This window comes from Scyliorhinus canicula, chromosome 10 (genome assembly GCF_902713615.1).
Source record: "Scyliorhinus canicula chromosome 10, sScyCan1.1, whole genome shotgun sequence".
In the NCBI taxonomy this organism is placed as follows: Eukaryota; Metazoa; Chordata; class Chondrichthyes; order Carcharhiniformes; family Scyliorhinidae; genus Scyliorhinus; species Scyliorhinus canicula.
The window spans coordinates 22,563,981-22,589,402 of NC_052155.1; the positions used below are offsets into that span (position 1 = coordinate 22,563,981).

The 25,422-nt window shown below is 45.9% G+C and overlaps 1 protein-coding gene across 8 annotated transcripts in view; it reads right to left on the reverse strand.

Annotated features, from left to right (window-relative positions):
* Window positions 1-25,422, reverse strand: part of ankrd12 (ankyrin repeat domain 12) — a 253,951-nt gene that overhangs the window by 67,937 nt on the left and 160,592 nt on the right. For all 8 annotated transcript variants that reach the window (XM_038808701.1, XM_038808699.1, XM_038808694.1 and 5 more), the window contains one exon: window positions 21,302-21,449. In XM_038808701.1, the coding sequence (XP_038664629.1) occupies window positions 21,302-21,449 (148 nt within the window). The remainder of the gene's footprint in view (window positions 1-21,301; window positions 21,450-25,422) is intronic.

Sequence of the window (25,422 nt, forward strand, 5' to 3'; positions counted from 1 at the left end):
AACAACTGTACTTTTGGCACTCAATGTCAACAGGCATTTTAAAATGAGTTGCAACCTGGTCTCTTCACTTATTCATCAAGTTTCAAGTAACATTTCTGAACAACCTTTCAGAGAATTTAGGACAGACCTTGAATAATGCCACAAGTCTACATTACTGGACAAAACTGGAAAAATATTGGAAGCCATTATTACAGATGTTATAACAAGGCATCAGGCAGAGAGTTATAATGGTTTTGTGAAAGGGAAATCATGTTTAACCAATTTATTGCAGTTTTTTTAAAGGCGTCACATGCGTTATGGACGAAACCTGTTAATCATGGTTTACTTTGCTGTTGTTAGATGAGCTTTTGAAACTAAAAAGTAAATTGTACCACTGGATATCTTTCAAAAACTAGTATTGACACCTTCAAGAATTTCAGAAAATGAGGACAGTTCAGCTGGTTTTGAATATTAACGTATGATCTCCCCACTTAAACAAAAACTAAACTACAGGCATTTCATCAGAGATATTAGGTTAACTGATAATTTTGATCCCTTGTGATCTTTACTGACTCCCAATCAAACAACGTCTTGAATTAAATTTTCATTCTCGCTGTCAACCCTCTGTGACCTCACCGGCTCCCTTTCTTTACAATCTCTTCCAGCCCCACAATCCTCAGATAACTGCACTCTTAATTCTGGCCAAGTGTGCATTCCTGATTTTAAATCACTCTCATTAGTGGTGGCTTTGCCTTTAATTGCCCAATTTCCAAGCTCCCTACAACTCGCCTCCTTCTAAAATCACTTTCCTCCATCACAATACCGCTAAAAATATATCTCTGATACTTTGTCATCCAACTTATATCACGTAGTTTAGTGTCACATTTTGTTTGACAATGGTCCTTGGGTTTTTTTATTCGATTTGTATAGAAACTTTAATGTAGGTTATTGCTGTTTGTTTTTTTACTATTGGAATAATTTAAACAATTTTCCAGTTCTCAGGTACTACACACTTTATGGAACTCCTAAATAACCATATCCAATCTCATCTCTTAAAAAATATAATGCTTACATTCATAGCAACTCAAACCACACTCTAGATCTGTTTAAAGCAGCTTTCAGTTTAACAGAAAGGCTCTCCTCGTATGAGAAAATGTCTAGTAATGGGGAGTGGTAGAAAGTTATTTTTAAAAGAGGTGCCTGAAGGCATGGCAGTGTGGTTTTAGGAGAGTAAAGAGCTGGAGCAAAGTGATTAAGACTTCCAAATATGGAACAGAGGGAACAGCCGAATACACAGCAATCCATGAGGCGGCAGGAAGGTGCATACCATACAAGTGAAAAGTGACCGTAAACAAAGACAAAAATCTTTAGGTTGGTCTTCCTTAAAACTAAAATTTTAAAAAAGACCAAAATAATGGCAGCACAGCACCTCAGGATCAACTTCCATATTTTCAACAATCAGAATTCTGTAAAATGATTAGTCAATAGCATAAATTGGCAAGTAAGAGAAAATTAACTCTAAACGTTCTATAGTAGATAACAGTAGACAATCAGAAATGTTTTGCAGGTGACTTCCGGTTGCGGCTACGCGGAGCCAAGTCACACGTTCGGCAGCTCCCGCTAGCATAGGACTTTTGGGCTCTTTTTAGGGCCCGCTACGCCGCTTGTTCGACTTATCCTGGTGTGGAAAGGGAACAGCAACATTTCCCTGCTGGTGTATGGATTGGACCAGGAGCGGGGCGATTCAAAAAGTGGCATTGGAGCAGAGAAAGGTGCGAGGGAGGAAGACCAAGATGGTGGCGGGCGGGGACCAGGCAGCGTGGATGCAGTGGGCGCAGGAGCAGCAGGAGCTGCTGGAACCGCTAAAGGCCTCATTTGACAAACTCCTGGAGACCTAGACGGCCCAAGGGGCGGCGAACCGGGAGGTCCGGGTAAAGGTCTCGGAGAACGAGGATGAGATCCTAGGCCTGGCGGTGAAGGTGGAGGCGCACCACAAGACGTGGCAGGCGAGGTTCGAGGAGATGGAGAACCGGTCGAGGCGTAAGAATCTGCAGATCCTGGGCCTCCCGGAAGGGCTGGAGGGATCGGACATGGGGGCCTATGTGGTCACCATGTTGAATTCGCTGATGGGAGCGGGGACCTTCAAACGGCCCTTGGAGCTGGAGGGGGCCCACCGAGTGCTGGCGAGGAAGCCCAAGCCCAGCGAGCCGCTGAGGGCGGTGCTGGTGCAGTTCCACCGGTTCGCTGATCGAGAGTGTGTGCTTAGGTGGGCCAAGAAGGAGCGGAGCAGCAGATGGGAGAATGCGGATGTCCGAATCTACCAAGATTGGAGTGCGGAGGTGGCGAGGAAGAGGGCCGGTTATAATCGGGCAAAAGCAGTGCTGCACAGGAGAGGGGTGAAGTTTGGCATGCTACAGCCGGTGCGCCTATGGGTCACCCCCAAAGACCGTCATCGCTATTTTGAGTCCCCGGAGGAGGCCTGGGCCTTTGTTCAGGCCGAAAAACTGGACTCAGACAGGGTTGGGGGATGGTTGTGTTGTGCTTCGAGGGGGGGTTCTTTCTTTGTTCCTTTGTTCTTTGGGGGGTTGATGGGGCATTGTTCAGGCCCGCCAGATGGGCTCGTGAAGGGGGGGTTAGGCGCTTAGCCTGGGGGGGTCTGGCCTAGGAAGGAAGGGCTATGGCTGATCGGGGGGGGGGGGGGGGGGGGAGGAGGGAGAGAGAGAGAGAGAGAAGAGAGAGAGATCAGGTAAGGTTGAGAAAGGGGTGGGTAGGACAAGTGTTCCATTCAGGCTTAGATGCGATTTTGGTGGGGAAGGTAGTATCGTTCGTGGCGTCGAGCGTGGTGGCGAACAGTGGCGGCAGGTATGTGATGGTAAGTGGCAAGCTTCAGGGGGAGCGGGTGGTGCTGGTCAATGTGTACGCCCCGAATTGGGACGATGCGTGTTTCATGCGGCGTATGTTGGGCCAGATTCCAGATCTTGAGGCAGGGGGTCTAATAATGGGAGGGGATTTCAACACGGTGCTGGACCCGGCACTTGATCGCTCCAGGTCCAGTAGGAGGTCGGCGGCGGCCAAGGTGTTGAGGGGGTTCGTGGACCAGATGGGAGGGGTGGACCCCTGGAGATTTATGAGGCCGGGGGTTAGGGAATTCTTATTCTTCTCCCATGTCCACAAGGCCTACTCCAGGATTGACTTTTTTGTCTTGGGCAGGGCGCTGATTCCGAGGGTGGAGGATGCGGAATACTCGGCGATAGCCATCTCAGACCACACTCCGCATTGGGTGGACCTTGAGTTGGGGGAGGAGAGGGACCAACGTCCGATATGGCTTCTAGAGGTGGGGTTGCTGGCTGACGTGGAGGCGAGTGGGCAGGTCCGGAGGTGTATAGAGAGGTACCTGGAGACTAATGATAATGGGAAGGTGCAAGTTGGGGAGGTTTGGGAGGCGCTGAAGGCGGTGGTTAGAGGGGAGCTGATCTCCATTAGGGCACACAAGGAGAGGGGGGAGAGGAGAGAGAGGGAGAGGTTGGTGGGGAGATGGTAAGGGTAGATAGGAGGTATACGGAGGCCCCGGAGGAGGGATTGCTGAGGAAGCGACGTAGCCTCCAGGCTTAGATTGATTTATTGACCACCAGGAAAGCGGAGGCGCAGTGGAAGAGGACGCAGGGGGTGGTATATGAATATGGAGAAAAGGCGAGTCGGATACTGGCGCATCAGCTTTGGAAGCAGGAGGCATCTAGGGAGATTGGGGGAGTTAGGGACGGAAGAGGGAGCATGGTATGAAGCGCGGCGGGCATCAATGGGGTCTTTAGGAGCTTCTACGAGGAACTGTACCGGTCAGAGCCCCCAGTGGAGGAGGGAAGGATGGATCGCTTCCTGGACAGGCTGAGGTTTCCGAGAGTGGAGGAGGAGCAGGTGGCGGGGTTAGGGGCGCCAGTTGGACTGGAGGAGTTGGTCAAAGCGATAGGGAACATGCAGACAGGGAAGGCACCGGGGCCTGACGGGTTCCCGGTTTAATTCTACAAGAAGTATTCAGACCTGCTGGGCTCGCTGCTAGTTAGGACCTTCAACGAGGCAAGGGAAGGGGGGCCTCTGCCCCCGACGATGTCCAGGGCGCTGATCTCCCTGATCCTGAAGCGGGATAAGGATCCCCTACAGTGTGGGTCATATAGGCCGATTTCACTCCTAAATGTAGATGCAAAGTTGCTGGCAAAGATATTAGCCATGAGGATTGAGGACACCGTGCCGCAGGTCATACACAAGGATCAAACGGGTTTTGTGAAAGGGAGGCAGTTGAATGCTAATGTACGGAGGCTCTTAAATGGTATAATGATGCCGGCAGTGGAAGGGGAGGCAGAGATAGTGGCGGCGATGGATGCGGAGAAGGCCTTTGATAGGGTGGAATGGGGATACCTATGGGAGGTGTTGAAAAGGTTCGGGTTTGGAGAGGGGTTCGTTAGGTGGGTGAGGCTGCTATACGAGGCCCCGGTGGCGAGTGTGGCTACGAACGGAAGGAGGTCAGAGTATTTCCGACTGCACCGGGGGACGAGGCAGGGGTGCCCCCTGTCTCCCCTGCATTTTGCGCTGGCGATTGAACCCCTGGCCATGGCGCTGAGGGAGTCGAGGAACTGGAGGGGGATAGTGCCGGGGAGGGGGGGGTGGGATGTGCTGCCACTCTCCCTAGCGGGCAGGGTCCAGTCAGTCAAAATGACGGTGCTCCCGAGGTTTTTGTTCTTGTTCCAGTAACCTCCCTATCCTGATTCCGAAGGCTTTTTTCAGGCGGGTCAATAGGAGCGTTATGGGGTTTCTGTGGGCGCAGAAGACCCCGAGGGTGAGAAGGGTGTTCCTGGAGCTGGGCAGGGATGGGGGGGGGGGGGTTGACGCTGCCTAACCTCTGTGGGTACTAATGGGCCGCCAACGTGGCGATGATACGTAGGCGGGTAATGGAGGGGGAGGTATGGAAGAGGTTCGAGATGGCTCCTGTGTGGGCACGGGTCTGGGGGCGTTGGTGATGGCGCCGCTACCGCTTCCCCCAACGAGGTATACCACGAGCCCTGTGGTGGCTACCCTCAAAATTTGGGGCCATGGAGGCGGCATAGGGGGGAGGTGAGGGCTTCAGTGTGGTCCCCGATACGGGAGAACCACCGGTTTGTCCCAGGGAGAATGGACGGAGGGTTTCTGAGCTGGCACAGGGCAGGTATTAGGCGGTTGGGAGACCTATTTGTAGATGGGAAGTTTGCGAACCTGGGGGAGCTGGAGGGGAGGTTTGGCCTCCCCCCGGGTAACACCTTCAGATACATGCAGGTAAGGACGTTTGTCAGGCGGCAGGTGGCGGAGTTCCCACTGTTGCCGTCAAGAGGGGTTCAGGATAGGGTGCTTTCGGGGACGTGGGTTGGAGAGGGGAGGATTTTGGTAACCTATCAAGTGATGCAGGAGGGGTAGGAAGCCTCGGTGGAAGAGCTGAAAGGTAAGTGGGAGGAGGAGTTAGGAGAGGAGATCGACGAGGGGACGTGGGCGGATGCCCAGGGCAGGGTGAATTCCTCCTCCTCTTGCGCAAGGCTCAGCTTAATTCAATTTAAGGTGCTGCATAGGGCGCACATGACTGGGACAAGGCTGAGCTGGTTCTTTGGGAGAGAGGACAGGTGTGTCAGGTGTTCAGAGAGCCCAGCAAACCACACCCACATGTTCTGGGCGTGCCCTGCGCTGGAGGGATTTTGGAGGGGCGTCGCAGAGACGCTGTCAAGGGTGGTTGGTTCCAGGGTTGAGCTGGGCTGGGGGCTCACAATATTTGCGGTAGCAGTGGAGCCGGGAGTGCAGGAGGCGGAAGAGGCCGGTACTCTGGCCTTTGCGTCCCTGGTAGCCCGGCGCAGGATTCTTCTACAGTGGAAGGATGTGAGGCCCCCGGGCGTAGAATCCTGGGTCAACAATATGGCTGGGTTTATCAAACTGGATAGGGTCAAATTTGCCTTAAGGGGGTTGGTGCAAGGGTTCTTCCGGTGGTGGCAGCCGTTTCTAGACTTCCTGGCGGAGCATTAGGTGATGGTCAGCAACAGCAGCAACTCGGGGGGGGGGGGGGGGGGGGGGGGGGGGAGAGAACGGATGGATGGAGACAGAAAACAGGAAACTACAGGCCAGTTAGCCTAACATCTGTCATAGAGTTAATGTTAGAAGTCATTATTAAAGATGTTACAGCATGGCATTTGGAAAAATGGCAATCAGGCAGAGAGTTATCACGGTTTTGTGGAAGAGAAATCATGTTTAACCAATTTATTGGAGGTTTTTAAAGGAGTCACATGTGTTATGGATAAAGGGGAACGGGTAGATGTACTGTACTTGAGATTTCTAGAAGGCATTTGATAAGACACCACATCAAAGGTTATTGCGAAAAATAAAACCTCCCATGATCTGTGGGGAAACATATTGGCATGGATTGAAGATCTGTTAGCTAACAGAAAACAGCTGTCAAAAATGGGTCTTTATCGGGTTGGCAGAATGTGACGAGTAGTGAGCCACAGGGATCAATGTCGGGGCCTCAACGTTTTATAATTTATTTAAAAGACGGGTGAAGGGACTGAAGGTATGGTTGCTAAATTTACTGACAACACAAAGCTCGGTAGGAAAGTAAATTGTGAAGAGGCTACAAAGGACAGGTAGTTTAAGTGAGTGGGTAAAAATCTGCCAAATGGAGTATAACGTGAGCAAATGTGAAATTGTCCATTTCGCAAGAAGAATTTAAAAAAGCATGTTATCTAAATGGTGAGAGATTGGAGAGCTCAGAGGTGCAGAGGGATCTGGGCATCCTATTGCATGAATCACAAAAGGCCAGAATGCAGGTACAGCAAGTAATTAGGAAAGCTAATAGAATGTTATTGTTTATAGCAAGTGGAATTGATTACAAAAGTAGGGCGGTTATGCTTCAGTTGTGCCCGGTATTGCTGAAGCCACATCTGGAGTACTGTACACAGTATTGGTCCCCTTATTTAAGGAAAGATGTAAAGGCATTTGAAGCAGTTCGGAGAATGTTTACTACACTAATACCAGGAATGGGTGGGTTGTCTTACGAGGAAAGGTTGGAAAGGATAGGTTTGTATCTACTAGAGTTTAGAAGAGTAAGAGACAACTTGATCAAAACCTTTTAAAGATCTGAGGAGTATTAGCAGGGTGGGTGTGGAGAGGATATTTCCACTTGTCGGAGAATCTAGAACTAGTGAGTCTCGGCCCATTTCATTTAAGACAGAGATGAGGAGAACATTTTTCGCTCAAGAGTCTTGTGTGTCGCTGGAACTCTCTTCCTTAAAAGGCAGAGAAGTGGAATGTTTGAAATTTTTTAAGGCAGAGCTAGATAGATTCTTCATTAACAAAGAGGGCATGGTGGTGAAAGGTTATCGGGGTATGCAGGAATGTGAGGTCGAGGTTACAATTGGATCAGCCATGATCTTACTGAATATTGTAGCAGGTCCGAGGGGCCGAGTGGACTACTCTTGCTCCTAATCCGCATGTTCGACGAATGACAAAGGAATTTAAATCATACAAAAGAGGGATATATGATACACTTGCTGGTTCTCACCATTTCCGTGGTATAGGCTTTCAACTGCTGATTAAACCCAACACTGGATAAACATTTTGTGCAGATCATCACCTGACACAACCTCACAAAATTCTGGTTTAGTACCAGGAGGACAAGTGCACCTCGCACACTAAACCCATTTTACACGTTTCATTGAACAGCAACTCAATAAAGGTCAAGGACATTGTCAAAAAAAAAACATCTGCTGTCTTCATCTAACAGTTTAAATAAATAAAACCATGGTGAAGGACACAGTTGTTGTTTCCATTTGCAATATTTAATATTTAGTGATTGGTCAGTACATAATCAGCGTTTCAACTGTGTTAATTGAGGTATATTAATTGAGTTAATGTTAAACTAAGTATTTATGATCTAACCAATGTAATCCATAACAAAAGCCGGCAATCAGTTTGTAAATAGTTCTTAAACACAGTCATTGCTTCCAATGACATAATGCAGGAGGTTTGCCAAGATTCCTTTGCTCCCAATGTTTGAAAGTGCAGATGTAGGAAGATTTTGCATTCTGCTACTTGCTTACATCCTGTTTCAACTGTATATCAATTTATTTTTTAAAACTCAGCATTGCAAAGTCGAAATCAGTCAGTAGCGAACAAACAATGCTTGCCATTCATTCCACTTGCAGCTGTCCAGACTTTTAGTAAGCTTTTGTGTATCACTTATGGTAATTAGAGTGCCATTTCAGTGTGGCATCCTGCACAGGAGATGTGTGTGAACAGGGCAAGCAATAGTTCATCTTTTCAACCAACTGGATTAAAGAACCCTTACTGAGACAAGTAGAGTCAAAACTAGGAAGCCAAAGTTTAAATTACTCTATGCAAAATTACGTACAGAAAGAAAAATAATTATTTTTAAATTTCCAATAATAAACCTGCTGAAATAATTTTCAGTGCTCGGAAGTTTGGTAGTAATAAAGACTCATCACGCCAAACTTCTGGTGGTGGCCATGGAGTGAATGGTTGCACACAGGGCAGCTACAGCTTAAAGGTGTTGGTTTGGGCATTTTATACCCGTTAGTGGGTAGCTCCAACAGGAAAATGGTTCACAAGGAGAGGTTCTCACCAGGATTGGCAAGTCTACTGGCTACCAGACCTGGCAAAAAACAGTCAAAGACCTGGCTAAGGAACTGGAGGGGACCTGTGGCACAGCAACAATTGTGAAAATGGTGGAGGAGGAAGGGGCGACCCAGTGGGAAAGGCCCAGATGGAACAGTTGATGAATTATGACAGCAAGGAAGGAGATGCATGGGGACTGGACGAAGGTCATCGAGCGAGCAGCAGCACCTATGTGAGGGTCTATGGACAGAGTAGAGAAGTGTCTTGAGGCACAAGGGGCGAAGATACGAGAGGTGGAGACGGTGGTGTCTGACCAGAGCGACCGGAACGTGTCCTCAGAGGCGGGGATCTGGGGGACTTACGCAAGTCGCTGAGGGTGAAGGTGGCGGAGCAAGAAAACAGGTCCAGGTGGAGAACCTACGGATTCTGGGGCTGCCAGGTGCAGAAGGAACGAGTACCACAAAATATGTGTCAAGGATGTTAACCGGGCTGGTGGAGCAGGGAGTGCTGGACAAGGCCCCGGAGGTGGACAGGGCCCACGGGTCTTTGAGGCAGAGGCCAAGAGTGGCGGAGCCGCCGTGGGTGGTAATTGTGCAGATGCACAAATTTGTGGCGAAGGAAAAGATCCTACGATGGGCCAGGGAGAAGCGAGACTGTGAATGGGAGGGGAACCGTGTCCAACCAAGTCAGGATATTGTGTGAAGTGGCAAAGAGGCATGTAGGATTCCACAGGGCCAAGGCAGTGTTGTACTGAAGGCAGATCCGGTTTGGGATGCTGCACCCGGTGAAACGGTGGGTCACTTTTGAAGGCCGGGAGCACTATTTTAAAATGTCAGAAGAGGCTAATGACTTTATAAGGAACCACAGGCTGGAACGAACGGAGTTGTTGTGAGATACATAGAATTTACAGTGCAGAAGGAGGCCATTCGGCCCATCGAGTCTGCACCGGCTCTTGGAAAGAGCACCCTACCCAAGGTCAACACCTCCACCCTATCCCCAGAACTCAGTAACCCAACCCAACACTCAGGGCAATTTTGGACACTAAGGACAATTTATCATGGCCAATCCACCTAACCCGCACATCTTTGGACTGTGGGAGGAAACCAGAGCACCCGGAGGAAACCCACGCACACATGGGGAGGATGTGCAGACTCCGCACAGACAGTGACCCAAGCCGGTATCGAACCTGGGACCCTGGAGCTGTGAAGCGATTGTGCTATCCACAATGCTACCATGCTGCATTGATGGAGCTATATCTGTAAAGGTTGACTGCTATGGTTGTTGTATGTTTCTGGAGTGTGTTTTTTTCCATCTTTTGCTTGTTGATGTTTTTGTACTTTGGGGAATTGCAAGTTTGTCCAGGGATTGCTGCTGCCCCATCCCCCGTCCTCTGTGGTGTTTTTCTTTTGGAGGGGGTGGTTTGTGACTGGTTATTTTCTATCTACGGGGGTATTGTTGGGGGGGAATATGCGGGAATTGTGATATCCGATCATGCGCCTCATTGGTTGGAGGTGAAACTCAGCGAGGGGCAGGTCAAGAGGCCACTATGGAAGCAGATAACAGATTCTGTGAAAAGGCGAGGTCAGCGATTGGGGAGTATGTGGAAATCAATCAGAACGAGGTGTTGGCGGCCACATTCTGGGAGGCGTTGAAGGTGGTGGTCCAGGGGAGATTATCTTGTTCAAGGCACACAGGGACAGGAGGAGGAGGGAGGAGCACGGACGGCTGTTGGATGAGATAGTCTAGATGCACAGGAGATATGCAGTGGTCCCCACTAAAGAGCTGCTGGCGGAGAGGAAGAGGTTGCAAGAGCTGTTCAATCGGTTGATGACGGGGTGGGCAGTGGGGCAGCTAAGGAGGGCAAGAGGGATTCAGTATGAATATGGAGAGAAGGCGATCCGCATGCAGGCCCACCAGGGAAATTTTACGGTGCGAACGGAGAAGGGGGAGATAGTCAGAGACGGGGAAGATAAATTAAGTGTTCCGGGGATACTATGAGAAGTTATACAGGGCAGAGTCGGATTGAGAGGAAGGTGATATGGGACAGTTCCTGGATGGATTGGAGTTTCCAGAGTTGGAGAAAGAGAGGGTTTGAAGGAGCTGCTGGGACTGAGGGAGTTGATTGATAGCATTACGGAGATGAAGTCGGGGAAGGCTCTGGGGCTGGATGGCTTTCCAGCAGAGTTCTATAAGGCATTTGCAACGGAGTTGGCACTGCATTTGTTGGGAAAGTTTAGTGATGCACTGTTAAGGGGGAGCTGCCAGAGACATTGATGTAGGTGCCGATCACGCTAATCCCAAAGAAGGGGAAGGATCCGTTGGATGCGAGTCTGGGTTATCTCGGCCCATTTCATTGCTGAATACAGACGTGAAGGTGCTGGCTATGTTGGTGGCGGGAAGGAAGGAGGGATGTGTGCCGGTGGTGGTTGCGGAGGACCAAACGGGTTTTATAAAGGACAAGCAGCTATCCAGCAACATCAGGGGGCTGTTATATGTGGAGGCCATTTTCTCTATGGATGCAGAGAAGGCTTTTGATCAGGTGGAGTGGAAGTAACTATTTGTGATCTTGGGGGTAGGTTTGGGTTTGACACAAAGTTTGTGGCATTTGCGCGCTTGTTATATGTAGCTCCGGTGGCAAATCTATGTACAAACGGGACGAGTTCACGGAATTCTGGGCTGCACAGAGGTATGAGACACGGGTGTCCGCTGTTGCCGTTTGCGCTCGTGACTGAGCCCTTGGCAATATCCCTCAGGCAGTCAGTGGAGCGGCAGGGGATTGTGAGGGGGAGCAGAGAGCACCGGGTGTCGTTGTATGCAGACAATCTGTTGTTTGTTTGTGTCGGACCCGCTGGAGAGTATAATTAGGATCATGGGAATATTGGAGAGGTTTGGGGCGTTTTCTGAGTATAAGTTATATGTCGGGAGGAGCAAGGTGTGCCCGGTGAATGCAGCGGGGCTGGGGGCCAACTTGGGGATGTTACCATTTAAGGTAGCTAGGGAACGGTTCAGGTATCTGGGCATTCAGATGACAAGGGAATGGGCTACAATGCACAAGTGGATTTCGACAACATTGGTGGAGGAGGTTAGAGGGGATTTTAGGAGATGACACTGGCAGGGAGGGTGCAGGTTGTGAAAATGAATGTGCTGCCAAGGTTCCAGACACTTTTTTCCAGATTATCCCGGTCTTTCTTGTGAAGTCCTTCTTTTGGAAATTGGAGAGGGTGATTTCAGAGTTTATATGGGCAGGGAAGGTGCTGAGGATAAAGAGGGACCTGCTACAGAGGCAGAAAGGGGGGTTGGTGCTCCCGAAACTGCTGCACTACTATTGAGCAGCAAACATGGAGAAGGTGAGGGCTCCACTGCTGTTAGCTCCAGGAAAGCATACAGGGAGTCGGTGGTACAGTGGATGGTACAGCTGAGGAGGCACTTTAAGTTGGAGGGGATGTCTGTGTTGGTGCCACTGTGTGGGAACCATAGCTTTAAGCCAGGGGAGATGGTTGGGATATACGGGAAGTGGAGGGAGGCGGGTCTGGAGAGGGAAAAACTTGTATCTGGAAGGACCGTTTGCGGGTCTGAATGAGCTGAGGGAGAGATTTGAATTGCCGAGGGGGTGTGAGCTTAGATATCTGCAGGTGTAGAGCTTTGTAAGAAAGGATTGGGGGGCATTTCCCAGGTTGCCGGGTATACCCTAATGGAGCAACTGCTGCTCCCAGACGAGTCGCGAAAGAGTAGGATTGGGGACATGTATGGGAGGTTACAGGAGCAGTGGTGAGGATTAAGAGTAGGTGGGAGGAGTAGGTGTGAGGGGGTGGGGCTGGGCGAGAATAGACAGGGGTCGGTAGTGTGAGGCGATGCGTAGGGTGAATTCAATCTTTTCTTGCGTGAGGATGAGCTTGGTTCAGTTCAAGGTAGTGCATAGGGTGCATATGACTCGGACGAGTGGTTCTTCCAAGGGGTTGTTGATGACTGCGGAAAGTGTGGGCGAGGGCCGGCAAAATCATGTGCACATGTTCTGGGGTTGCAAGAAGCTGTAGAGATACTGGGAAGCAGTGTTTGGGAAGTTGTCGAAAATTATGGGGGTGGAAGCAAGGCCAGACCCAATGGTGGCGATCTTTGAGGTATCGGAAATGCTGGAGCTGATGGAGGGGAAGGGGACCAATGTTGTGGCCTTCGCCTCTCTAATTGCCCAGCGAAAGATCTTGCTGAATTGAAGGTCGGCACCCCGCCGGGGGTGGCGGCCTGACTGGGGCATGTGTATGACTTTCTTCGGTTGGAAAAGATCAAATTTGAGTTGAGGGGGTCGGAGGAGGGCTTTGAGACATGATGAGGGTTGTTCATGTCAATGTTTGAGGAACTGCTCGTCGTGGACGATGTGGGGGGGAGAGATAGTAGGAAGTAAAAAGGGGAAAAATTGTACACACTGTATATTGAGGTCGTAGAGTGTGTCGATGTATATGTTAATGTTTTTACACATGTTTGTAATAAAATACATTTAAAAAAGAAGACCCATCATGCCATTACAAAATTTACTTAAAAATGTTTTGTGGATATCTAGCAGATAATTATTGGAACTTCATGCCCTTCCTGGAGTTTTAATACTGAGTCTCTTGGCGAGTTACAGGTGTAGCAAAGGTTGTGAAAGAGGACAAAGTAGATGGCAATTTCCTGATTTTTGCATTTAACTGTGCATGTTCAAAAGCTGGAAGTTGCAGGATTTATAAGAGATCACCGATAGCCTTCGCATTATTCCTACCGCCAAAATGGTGTGAATAACTCCTTGCGAGGGTTCTGTTCCATGGGTGCTGATGCTTCTCAAGCCTCTCTGCATAACTACTTCTACCAGTCCAGTAAATCGCCTCTGCATCCTATTCAAAATCTTGACACCTTTCCTCAGGTGCTGCACCCAGAATTGGACATAATATGCCACCTGAGGCCTAGCTAGTGAATTATACATGTTTAGTAGTTCATTTAAAAAAAAAGGTTTGCTTTTGTATCCTGTTTCTATTTAAAAAACTAAGGATCCAACAAGCACATTTCACCAAGGATTACTAAAATAGCCGGAGCTGAACTCCATTTTATTTCTTCCTAACTCACTGCCGTTCAGGCCAAATATAGCACACCTATTGTTCTCCCAAAGGTTACATAATTCAGCGCAGGCTGGGATTGAATATGGTAACTTCCTGCTCCAGTGTATGAGATTGTCAGTTGGTGCACTGTGCTCAACTTGCTCTTCTCATCAACGTGCACAGGACCCCAGCAGATCGATCCGACTTGAATAGTTGCATGTGATGATAATGCTCTAATAGTTCCTCTTGTAGGATTTCTCAGAAAAGAAAGATATATGCATCTCTGTCTTCCTGCAAAGGTGTCCCACACTTCCCCAAATTTTTGCTTTTGATCTGTATTCCCCATTCTTTTTTGCCTATTTCTCTTTCTCTATGGTTAGCATACATTACATTCCGTTACTGCCTGCAATTCTCCATTTTTCTCTAATTGTTCCCACCTCACTGCTTACTTTGTTCTCTCCAAGTTTTTATCATTTTCACTGTATGCCTCTTGTACATGTTGCCGTACTATTGTACTCAACTGTAGCATTTTTGAAACTTAAGGCATGTACAAAGATGGCAGCATATATTACAAACGTAAGGGTACATAGAGTCCTTCACGTTTCTTTGATCACCTAGGATTAAGGTGGATTTTCTACCTCAACTCCATTTTACCACTTAATAGAGGCTCAGACGGAGCCAGGTGAAATACAGTGGCTTGAAAGTAATTGGGGCTCAGGACAGGAGACAGCACAAGGGCAGTGTCTTGATGATAGGAAAAAAATGGTATTGGGAAGGAAGAAATAGCGAGGTTTATGCTTGCTTGACAAGGTGTAATTTTCTGCTAATTATAATGAAAAGAGAAAATAAGGAACAAGTGAGTGCAGAAGTGGAAAACCCCACCCACTTTGTACAAGTAATGCAATCTATTTTGTAGTTATTTACTGCATTGTGTTTGCATTACAATTTCAGGCATTGTATTGTTGTTTTTGCCAGAACATATTTCATTGCTAATACCTGTTGTAAAGAGTCACCATATTCACGCAGGTAACAGAGGCTTCAGGAGCATCATGCTCCTGGAAAACAGCCCTCAATTTCTGGGTCACTTGCAAGTGTGCAGTTGGTTTGTTGTGTCAATTTCTTTATTATAACATGAATGTGGAACTCTGAAAAAATATTAGAATCTCAGGCTCAGTTGAAGAACATAAGCTCCGGCAACCTCAGACCTGGAGGCTGGTTTAGCACACTGGGCTAAATCGCTGGCTTTTAAAGCAGACCAAGGTAGGCCAGCAGCACGGTTCAATTCCCATACCAGCCTCCCCGAACAGGCGCCGGAATGTGGCGACTAGGGGCTTTTCACAGTAACTTCATTGAAGCCTACTCGTGACAATAAGTGATTTTCATTTCATTTCATTTCATTCACCTGTGTGGCACTTTGCTTCCCTGGGTGCAGAACTTGTCTTGGGAAAAGAAAAGAGCTAAGAATCATGGTGCATGTTGGAACAGAGGGCAGTAGGAGGACGAGGTTTGAGATCCTGCAGTCATATGTTTACAGAGCTAGGAAGTCAGAAAGCAAAACATTCAAACCTTTAGATTATTTTCAGTGCTATGAGATGGCGAGAATAGAAATAGAGGGGCATGGCAGGTTAGTGCATAGTTAAGAGACATGATACAAGAGGGAAGGCTGGAACATGACAGGAAGTACCTCTTCAAGAAAGATAGCTGTAGCTGATCAGAGCTGGGCCATTACTCTGGAGTACAGGTTAACGGTTACTCTGGGGGAGGAGTTAAACTAATTTGGTTAGGATTTCAGCATAAAGCTATAGTAGAAACTGTATTAAATGGGGCAGTGATTCATTAAGGGCAAAAAAGGGGAGGAATTTCTCAAATGTGCATTTTTCAGGATCAGAATGTTCCATTGAGAAACAAAGTGCTTCAAGTACAGAGTGTCACTGTAGTAAAAGGGTTAACAGATGGGATATGCATGTAGATGATGAGGTACTACTGACATTAGTCAGTCAATCAGTCATCTGTTTGATGAGAGAGAGAGAGAGAGAGAGATTGGCATCATATCTATTTTTTTAAAATTCAGATTACCCAATTCATTCCCCCCCCCCCCAATTTTAGGGGCAATTTAGCTTGGCCAATCCACCTACCCTGCACATCATTGGGTTGTGGGGGCGAAACCCATGCAAACACGGGGAGAATGTGCAAGATTGGAATCATACCTCTGAGCAACATGCCTACCTTGTAGCCTGTTTGGATGTAGTACTAACAAACGTTAAGCAGACACAATGGTGTACCTATAGTCTGTCTACTAACCAAGCCCCATGACTAAAATCCAAGATAGAAGGACCATCTTGTAAAATGTTGAAAGCAGCTTGTGAAAAAATCAACAGAAGTACAAGTATGCATTGGTGGTGATCTTCCAGGATTCTATAGACTCTGGAACTGTCCCTGCAGATTTGAATGTAGCTCACATCACGCCGATATCCAAAAAGGGAGGTAGAGAGAAAGCAGGGAATTTTTGACCAGTAAGCCTAACATCGGTAGTGGGGAAAATGCTTGAATCCATTATCAAGGACTTTATAGCGGAACATTTGGAAAGCAGTGGCAGGATCAGCAGAGTCAGCATGGATTTATGAAGAAAAAATCATGTTTGACAAATCTGTTAGAATTCTTTGAAAAGGTAACCAACACAGTCCACGAGGGGAGCCAGTTGATGTGGTATATTTGGACTTTCAGAAGACGTTTGACAAAGTCCCGCATAAGAGATTATTGTGCAAAATTAAAGCGCATGGGATTGGGGGAAATAGAAAACTGGTTGGCAGAGAGGAAACAAAGTAGGGATTAATGGGTCCTTTTCAAATTGGCAGGTAGTAACTAGTGGTTTGTGCTAGGACCCCAGCTATTCACAATATATATTAATGATTTGGATGAGGGAACAAAATGTAACATCTCAAAGTTTGCAGATGATACCAAATTAGGTGGAAGAATGAATTGTGACGAGGGTGCAGGGATCCTACAGCAAGATATCAACAGGTTGGGCGAGTTGGCAAATCAATGGCAGATGCAGTATAATTTGGATAGGTGTGAGGTTATTCATCTTGGAAGCAAAAACAGGAAGACAGATGAGAGGGGAGTGTGCAGCTGGACCTGGGTGTTCTTGTGCACCATTCGCTAAAGGTAAGCATGCAGGTGCAGCAGGCGGTAAAGAAGGCTAATAGTATGTTGGCCTTCATGGCAAGAGGTTTAGAGTATAGAAGCAAGGATGCATTGCCGCAATTGTACAGGGTCTTGGTGAGGGCACACGGAGTATTGTGTGCAGTTTTGGTCTCCTTCTCTGAGGAAGGATGTTCTTGCTCTCGAGGGAGTACAGCGAAAGTTTACCAGACTAATTCCAGGGATGGCGGGACTGTCATATGAGGAGAGATTGACGAAGTTGGGATTGTTCTCGCTGAAGTTCAGAAGAATGAGGGGGATATCTCATAGAGACGTACAAAATTATAAGAACATAAGAACTAGGAGCAGGAGTAGGCCATCTGGCCCCTCGAGCCTGCTCCGCCATTCAATGAGATCATGGCTGATCTTTTGTGGACTCAGCTCCACTTTCCGGCCCGAACACCATAACCCTTAATCCCTTTATTCTTCAAAAAACTATCTATCTTTACCTTAAAAACATGTAATGAAGGAGCCTCAACTGCTTCACTGGGCAAGGAATTCCATAGATTCACAACCCTTTGGGTGAAGAAGTTCCTCCTAAACTCAGTCCTAAATCTACTTCCCCTTATTTTGAGGCTATGTCCCCTAGTTCTGCTTTCACCCGCCAGTGGAAACAGCCTGCCCGCATCTATCCTATCTATTCCCTTCATAATTTTAAATGTTTCTATAAGATCCCCCCATCCTTCTAAATTCCAACGAGTACAGTCCCAGTCTACTCCACCTCTCATAATCCAACCCCTTCAGCTCTGGGATTAACCTAGTGAATCTCCTCTGCACACCCTCCAGTGCCAGTATGTCCTTTCTCAAGTAAGGAGACCAAAACTGAACACAATACTCCAGGTGTGGCCTCACTAACACCGTATACAATTGCAACATAACCTCCCTAGTCTTAAACTCCCATCCCTCTAGCAATGAAGGACAAAATTCCATTTGCCTTCTTAATCACCTGTTGCACCTGTAAACCAACTTTCTGTGACTCATGCACTAGCACACCCAGGTCTCTCTGCACAGCAGCATGCTTTAATATTTTATCGTTTAAATAATAATCCCGTTTGCTGTTATTCCTACCAGGACTAGACAGGGTAGATGCAGGGAAGATGTCACCAATGATGGGTGTGTGCAGAACCAGGGGTCCCAGTCTGAGGATTCAGGGTAAGCCATTTCGGACAGAGATAAGGAGACATTTCTTCACCCAAAGAGTGGTGAGCCTGTGGAATCCATTATCACAGGAAGTAGTTGATGCTGAAACTTTTAATATATTCAAGAGGCAGCTGGATATAGCACTTGTGGAGAATGGGATCAAAGGTTATGGGGTGAGTGCTGGATTAGGCTCTTGAGTTGGATGATCAGCCATGATCGTGATGAATGGCGGAGCAGGCTTGAAGGACAAATAGGCCTCCTTCTGCTCCTATCTTCTATGTTTCTATCTATGCTGCAGTGGTTAGCATTGCTGCCTCACGGTGCTGAGGTCCCAGGTTCGATCCCGGCTCTGGGTCACTGTCTGTGTGGAGTTTGCACATTCTCCCCCGTGTTTGCGTGGGTTTTGCCCCTACAACCCAAAGATGTGCAGGGTAGGTGGATTGGCCACGCTAAATTGCCCCTTAATTGGAAAAAATGAATTGGCACTCTAAATTTTTTTTTTAAAGTGCAGATTGAGTCATAGAGTACAAAGGCTAGGAAGGTACGCTAAAACTGAAATAAAATACAACCTGGAAACAGCTGTGTCCAATTCTGAGTAACACACTTTAAGAAGGATAAGATGACTTTGAAGAGAGTGCAGAAGCCATGATACAATGGTTTCAGGAACAAGGGATTACAGTGTAGGGGATAGACTGAAGAAGCTGAGATTGTTCTCCTAAGAGGAGAGAAAGCAAAGATGACATTTGAGCTTAAAATCAGAGTTTACAAAATGTAAAGAGAAATTGTTTCCAACAGCTGAAAGACTGATAGCCAGAGACCAGAGGACACAGATTTATGATAATTGATATAGGAACTAGAGTAAACAAGATGACTGCACAATGTTCAGTACAATTCACAACTCTTCAGACACTGAAGCAGTCCGTATCCACATGCAGCAAGACCTGGACAAGCTTGGGCTGATATGTGGCAAGTAACAATCGTGTAATACAAGTGATGAGGACAATGACCAGAATTCTAACGATTCTCACCTCAGCATTCAATGGCATTGCAATTGCTGAATTCCCCATCAACATCATTCAGGGGCGGCACGGTGGCGCAGTGGTTAGCACTGCTGCCTACGGCACTAAAGACTCGGGTTCGATCCCGGCCCAGAGTCACTAATCGGGTGGAGTTTGCACATTCTCCCGTGTCTGCGTGGGTTTCACCCCCACAATCCAAAGATGTGTAGGTTAGGTAGATTGGCCACGCTAAATTGCCCTTAATTGGGAAAAAAATAAATGGGTGCTCTAAATTTAAAAAAAACATCCGGGGGTCACCATCGGCCAGAAACTGAATTATCCATATAAATACTGTCGCTACAAGAACAGATTAGAGGCTGGGAATTATTTTGCTGAGTAAATTACCTCTTGATTCCCCAAAGTCTGTCCACCATATACAAGTCACGAGTATGATGGAATACTTTCCACTTGCGTGGATGTGTGTGGCTCTAACAACACAAGAAACTCAACACCGTCCAGGACAAAGCAGCCTGCTTGATCGGCATCTCGTGCAGCACCGTAAACGTTTACTTCCTCCACCACTGATGCAGAGTAACATGGGTGCATATACCTTATACAAGATGCCCGACAGCAACTCAACAAGCCTCCTTTAACAGCAACTTCAAAACCAGAGACTCCGAACATCTAGAAGGACAAGAGCAGCATATAGCTGGGAACACCACCACCTGGAGTTTCCCCTTGCAGTTCCTTGATTGTTGTGAGGTCAAAATTGTGGAAATCCCTCCCTATTAGCACCATACGTCTCCTTACACCTTTGGGATTTCAGCAGTTCAAGGCTGCAGCTCAGAAGGGCATCTAGGGATGGTCAATAAATGGATAGGGTGGCCTAAAGAGTGACACCCACATCCCGTAGAAATAAATTAAAAACAACTATGTTGGTTTATGCAGGTCTCTACTAGGTTGAAATATCGAACAGGATATACTATTGGATTTTGAATCCTGTTTGGAGTACTATTAAATTACATAAATTAGTTGGCAATGATAACCTTTGCAGAATTTGCTACAAAAATAACCAGTGAGTGGCAGCATGTGCTGAAAATCATGAAGTTATAACATGCTTTCAGTTGTGCTTTTCTTGCAATTATTAAATAAGATGAAGATACATTTTTACAGGATGATTTCATAGTTTGGCAGAGCTGTATACTTAGATAAATTTCCTCATATTATGTTGCAATTGTTGCGCCTGAAAGAAAAAATGTTCACACCTCCTTGACCATCATCCCTTTCAGGCCTGATCATTTTGCATTCCAGAAGATGACAGCCTTAAGTAATTAAAGCTGATGGCTACCTCAGTAGTTACAAAGTTCTCTCCTTTGAGGCCTGCTTGAAAGAAATTGCAAACCAGTGCTTTACTGCTGTGCATTTTTAACTTCTCAAATAATTATTCAGTTTTACGAATGCAAAACCAAAATTGTCCAAAAATATAAAAATGTGAAACTATTAATTGTTAATGTATTAATTTATTGTACAGCGAGCCATATTTAGTTTCCTGAACAGTTAAATTACCATGGAATCATAATTACATTTCCATATGCTGGGAGACATCTTGAGGATGCTGAATGGTGGTATATTTGATTATGCCTTTGTAGAGTATTTAGATATATTTTTCTGCAGGTAAAATGGTATATAACGGCAAGTCATTGTTGTAGCTTTATACAAATGCAAGTTTTGTGTGTAGGTAGAACTTGGATGTAATATATATAAATTGTTACTTTAAAAAAAGCTTTATTCTACAGGATACTGTATGAGAAAGGATTTTTGTTATGTTGAACAGATTATTGGAGCCATCTTGCCCAATATGTAGAAGTAAATACGATCAGGCTCAATAGTAAATGGAATGGAAAACAATTACAGATGTGTCACCATCTGGAGTAGTGGGTGCTGGATACCATCCAATACTTGCCATGAGATGTCTGAAGTACAAGGAAAGGGAACAGACGGCAAGTTGGTTTTTAGTAGAGAAAAGGCCAAGTGGGGATCTTATCAAGGAACATGAGATCATTCAGAATATAGTACTGACAAGCTGAACCCAAGAATGACATTGGAGAGGAGAGCTTGTGATGTTTTCTGTTTTATTACATTTTATGCTCATTGTAATGTCAATAAACACAACTGGATGTACGTGTATTTTATTCTTCACAGTGCACAAAAATAATAAGATGCAAAAATTCAAAAGTATCACAATCATACATTTAAACAGTTTAAAAGGAAATTATGTACCTGTGTCAGATTCCCTCTGCTCACTCCTAGATGGACTAACAGTAAAAGGTAGTTTACGTTTCATAGAAGTTTTCTCTTTCACTTCTTTTTCCAATTCACTGCGGTCTATTTTAGGTGTCCTGTTGTAAGATGAAACTTTCTCTTTATTCTAAGAAGAAAAATACAAAGATATTAATACAAAATATCAAGCTTTATTCAAATGCTAGGGTAATTTAAATGTTATGGGACAGAAATAAAATGAAGGATAAAACTGCTCTTAAAGAATTTTTCATTTTTATTAAAATCCAACTACTCCCGTTATTCAGTATAACAACTAATGGAAAATTCTCCCAAAATTATATTTGCATCCTTGAAAATCCCCAATAAAAGGCAGTTGATGCCTGCTGAAAGTTGCGTGAAGAGATGCTTGTTTTTGCCTCTTTTGCATGAGGTGTTCATAAATTCGGTCACTGGCTTCTGAATTTCACAATCTTATCTTTAGTTGAAGTGTTTTTCACAATGTTGTCGGATACTGACAACTTTCAATATAATAATAATCTTTTATCAGTGTCACAAGTAGGCTTACATTAACACTACTGTGAAAATCCTCTCGTCGCCACAATTCAGCGCCTGTTCGGGTACATTGAGGGAGGAAGAATTCAGAATGCCCAATTCACCTAACAAATACATCTTTCGGGACTTTGTGGGAGGAAACCCACGCAGACATGGGGAGAACATGCAACTCCGCACAGACCGTGACCCAAGATGGGAATCAAACCTGGGGCCCTGGCAGCTAACCGCTGTGCTACCATGCCATCCTTTCTGTCATTGTAAAGTCAATTCTTTGAGGGATAGCTTTCCTACTTTGATTGTACACATGTAGGCGCAGGACATCCTTTATTAACAATGCCAGGATTGGCTTGAAGGTTTTTCCTGCGCACAATGTTAGGGGGAACAGTTCCCATCGCAGAGTTCACCTAGTAGTTGCCCACAAACTGGAGTGCAAATTTCCTGCAAATATAAATTTCCTTAAATTCAAGAAGTCTGCATGGTCTGTCTTAAAATGATACGGGTATTATATTCAAGCTTATTAAGTATGTGGACACCCTGTGTAGAGTTGATCTTCCACACCCACCCCCAGCAGTTTAATAGCTTTTTTTTAAAAAAAGGATTCTTCGGGAGAAACAAGCTTCTGTTCCAACTGGTGACTTTCTTTACTTAGAACAGCTCATGTATTTATTAAGGACAAATAAATAGGGTCTTCCATGAGTAAATTTTATCACATGAATTGTTTCAACATCCTGACATCATAGCCAGAGCTGCAGTGGAGCTCAATTTTTGTCGACTGGTCGTCATTTTGAATAATTTACATGTTACATAAATACGAATTACTGCTGTTCGAATTCTTATTGTGGTACTAAGTTGGTAGAAAATATCACTGATATAAGAGAGTGAAGGTGGGTGGGAGAAGAGTTTATAAAAGGAGTAGGATTGAGAAAAAGTAAAGAGGATTCTGTACACAATGCAAAAACAAGCACATGGCACTGAATCTATACAATACATTTGTTAAGTCACGGTTGTTAATGTTTCTCGAAATGTGTAATACCCGGTCAAGGGAAGACATCAGGACGTTGCAAAGTGGACAACCAAGATTTACTTGATTGCAAGGAGTGTAAAGTTACAGTTAGAGAAAAAGGGTTAAGCATTTTTCACAAGGAACAAGGAAGGCTCTCGTTTCATCGGGTACAGGTTAATAATACTTTATTTAGTTCTTTCAAACAAAATTGGTCCTGCATCAACACTCTTTTCCCATGAGACAGACTAGCTTTCCAACCCTCCCTGGGTTCAATAGAGATTTTTAAAAAGTTTGATAGCTTTCAAGAAAATAAATAATGCAAAGTCGTTTCCAATGACTGGTAAAGATGGGACTTAAATTTAGGATTTTAAAATAGTTAACTAAAAGCAGTATTTAGGAGATCTCCCCTTACCCCAGAAAGGATTATGAAAACATGTAGTGCTTTTTAAAGATGTGTTTAATGGGATGTGGGTGTGGCTGGCTAGGTCAGCATTTATTGCCCATTCCTAATTACCCTTGAGAATGTATTGGTGTGCTGCTTTCTTGAACCAGCAGCACGGTTCGATTCCCGTACCAGCCTCCCCGGACAGGCGCCGGAATGTGGTGACTAGGGGCTTTTCACAGTAACTTCATTGAAGCCTACTCGTGACAATAAGCGATTTTCATTTCATTTTTCACTGCAATCCATGTCTTGTACAAACACCCACAGTGAATTAACTGGAGACTGGCACCTGTGATGATGGGGACTTCTGAAGGAGGCTGGGAAGGATCATCCACTCAGCACTTCGGGCTGAAGATAGCTGCAAATTCTTCACATTTGTCTCATTTGTAGGGGCTGGTTTAGCTCACAGGGCTAAATTGCTGGCTTTTAAAGCAGACCAAGCAGGCCAGCAGCACGGTTCAATTCCCGTACCAGCCTCCCCGGACAGGCGCCGGAATGTGGCGACTAGGGGCTTTTCACAGTAACTTCATTGAAGCCTACTCGTGACAATAAGCGATTTTCATTTTCATTTCATGCATTGGTCTGATGTGCTGGGCGTCCACCTCTCCCCTCCCCACCCCCCATCATAGAGGATGTGGATATTTGTGGAGCTGTTTGGCATTAAGTAGCCCTATGTCGTAGGTTCACCAGATTGACACCTCATTTCCAGGTATGCCTGATTCTGCTCCTGGCATGCCCTCCTGCTCTCTTCATTAAACCAAGATTGACCCCGACTTGATGGTAATGTGATGGATATGCCAGGCCATGAGGTGGCAGATTGTGCTTGTATGCAGTTGCTCCTAATGACCTGCAGCACCTCCTGAATGCCCAGTTTTGATGATACTGGATCAGTTCATAATACATCCCAATTAGAACAGTGTTAGTGCCACACAACACAATGGAGGCTATCCTCAATGTAAAGATGGGACTGCGTCTCTACAAGGACTATACACAGTCATACTATCACAGACAGATGGATGAGGACAAATGGGTTTTTCCCTCACCATCTGCCACGGTCCAGCTGCTGCAGCCTTTAGGACTTAGCCAGCTCGCTCAGTAGTGGTGCTAACGAGCCACTCATGGTGACACAACAATCTGAAATAAGTCCCCCCGCCCAGAGTACATTCTGTGCCCTTGCCCCCCCTCAGGGCTTCCTCCAACGTGTGTTTAAAATGGAGGAATACTGGTTCATCAGTGCAGCTGGTAGTGGTAAGTGGTAATCAGTAGGAGGTTTGCTTGCCCCATGTTTGATCAAATGCCATGAGACTTCATGGGGTCCAGAATAGATATTGAGGACTCACATGGGAATTCCTGCCCGACTGTATACCCTCCACTCGCATCACCTCTGGTAATGATGGTGTGATTCTGTGGGTATTACTATATCAGGCTGTTGCTTGACTAGTCTGTAAAACAGCTCTCCCAATTTTGGCACAAACCCCAAGATGTTAGTATGGGGGACTTTGCAGGGTCAGCAGTGCTGGGTGCGCTGTTGTTGTTTCTGGTGCCCAGGATTATGACAGGTGGTTCCTTGGTTTGGTTTAATTCCTTTTAGAGTTTGTAGCGATACAACTGAGTGGCTTGTTATGCCACATCAGAGGGCACTTAAGAGTCAACCACATTGCTGTGGATCTGGAGTCACATGTTGGCCAGACTAGGTAAGGGTGGCAGAGATTGTCTTCCCTAAAAGGACTTTACTGAACCAAATAGGTTTTTACAACAATTCATACAAAACCAAAAATGGTTTTGTGGTTGCCATTAGACCAGCTTTTTGATTCCAGGCTTATGAATTTTAATTTTAATTTGATCCTGTGCCCCCACAGCATTAGCCCGGGCCTCTGGATTACTAGACCAGTGTCGTTAACTCCATCACCTCCCCAGAAGTGTTTGAGGAGATAGAAACTAAATATCGTGGGGAAACTGGATAGGTATTTGTTCTTTGTATTTGAAAATTAAAAATATAAAAGGAACACTGCAATGAAGTTACTGTGAAAAGCCATCTAGTCGCCACATTCCGGTGCATGTTCGGGTACAGAGAGGGAGAATTCAGAATGTCCAAATTATCTAACAGCACGTCTTTCGGGACTT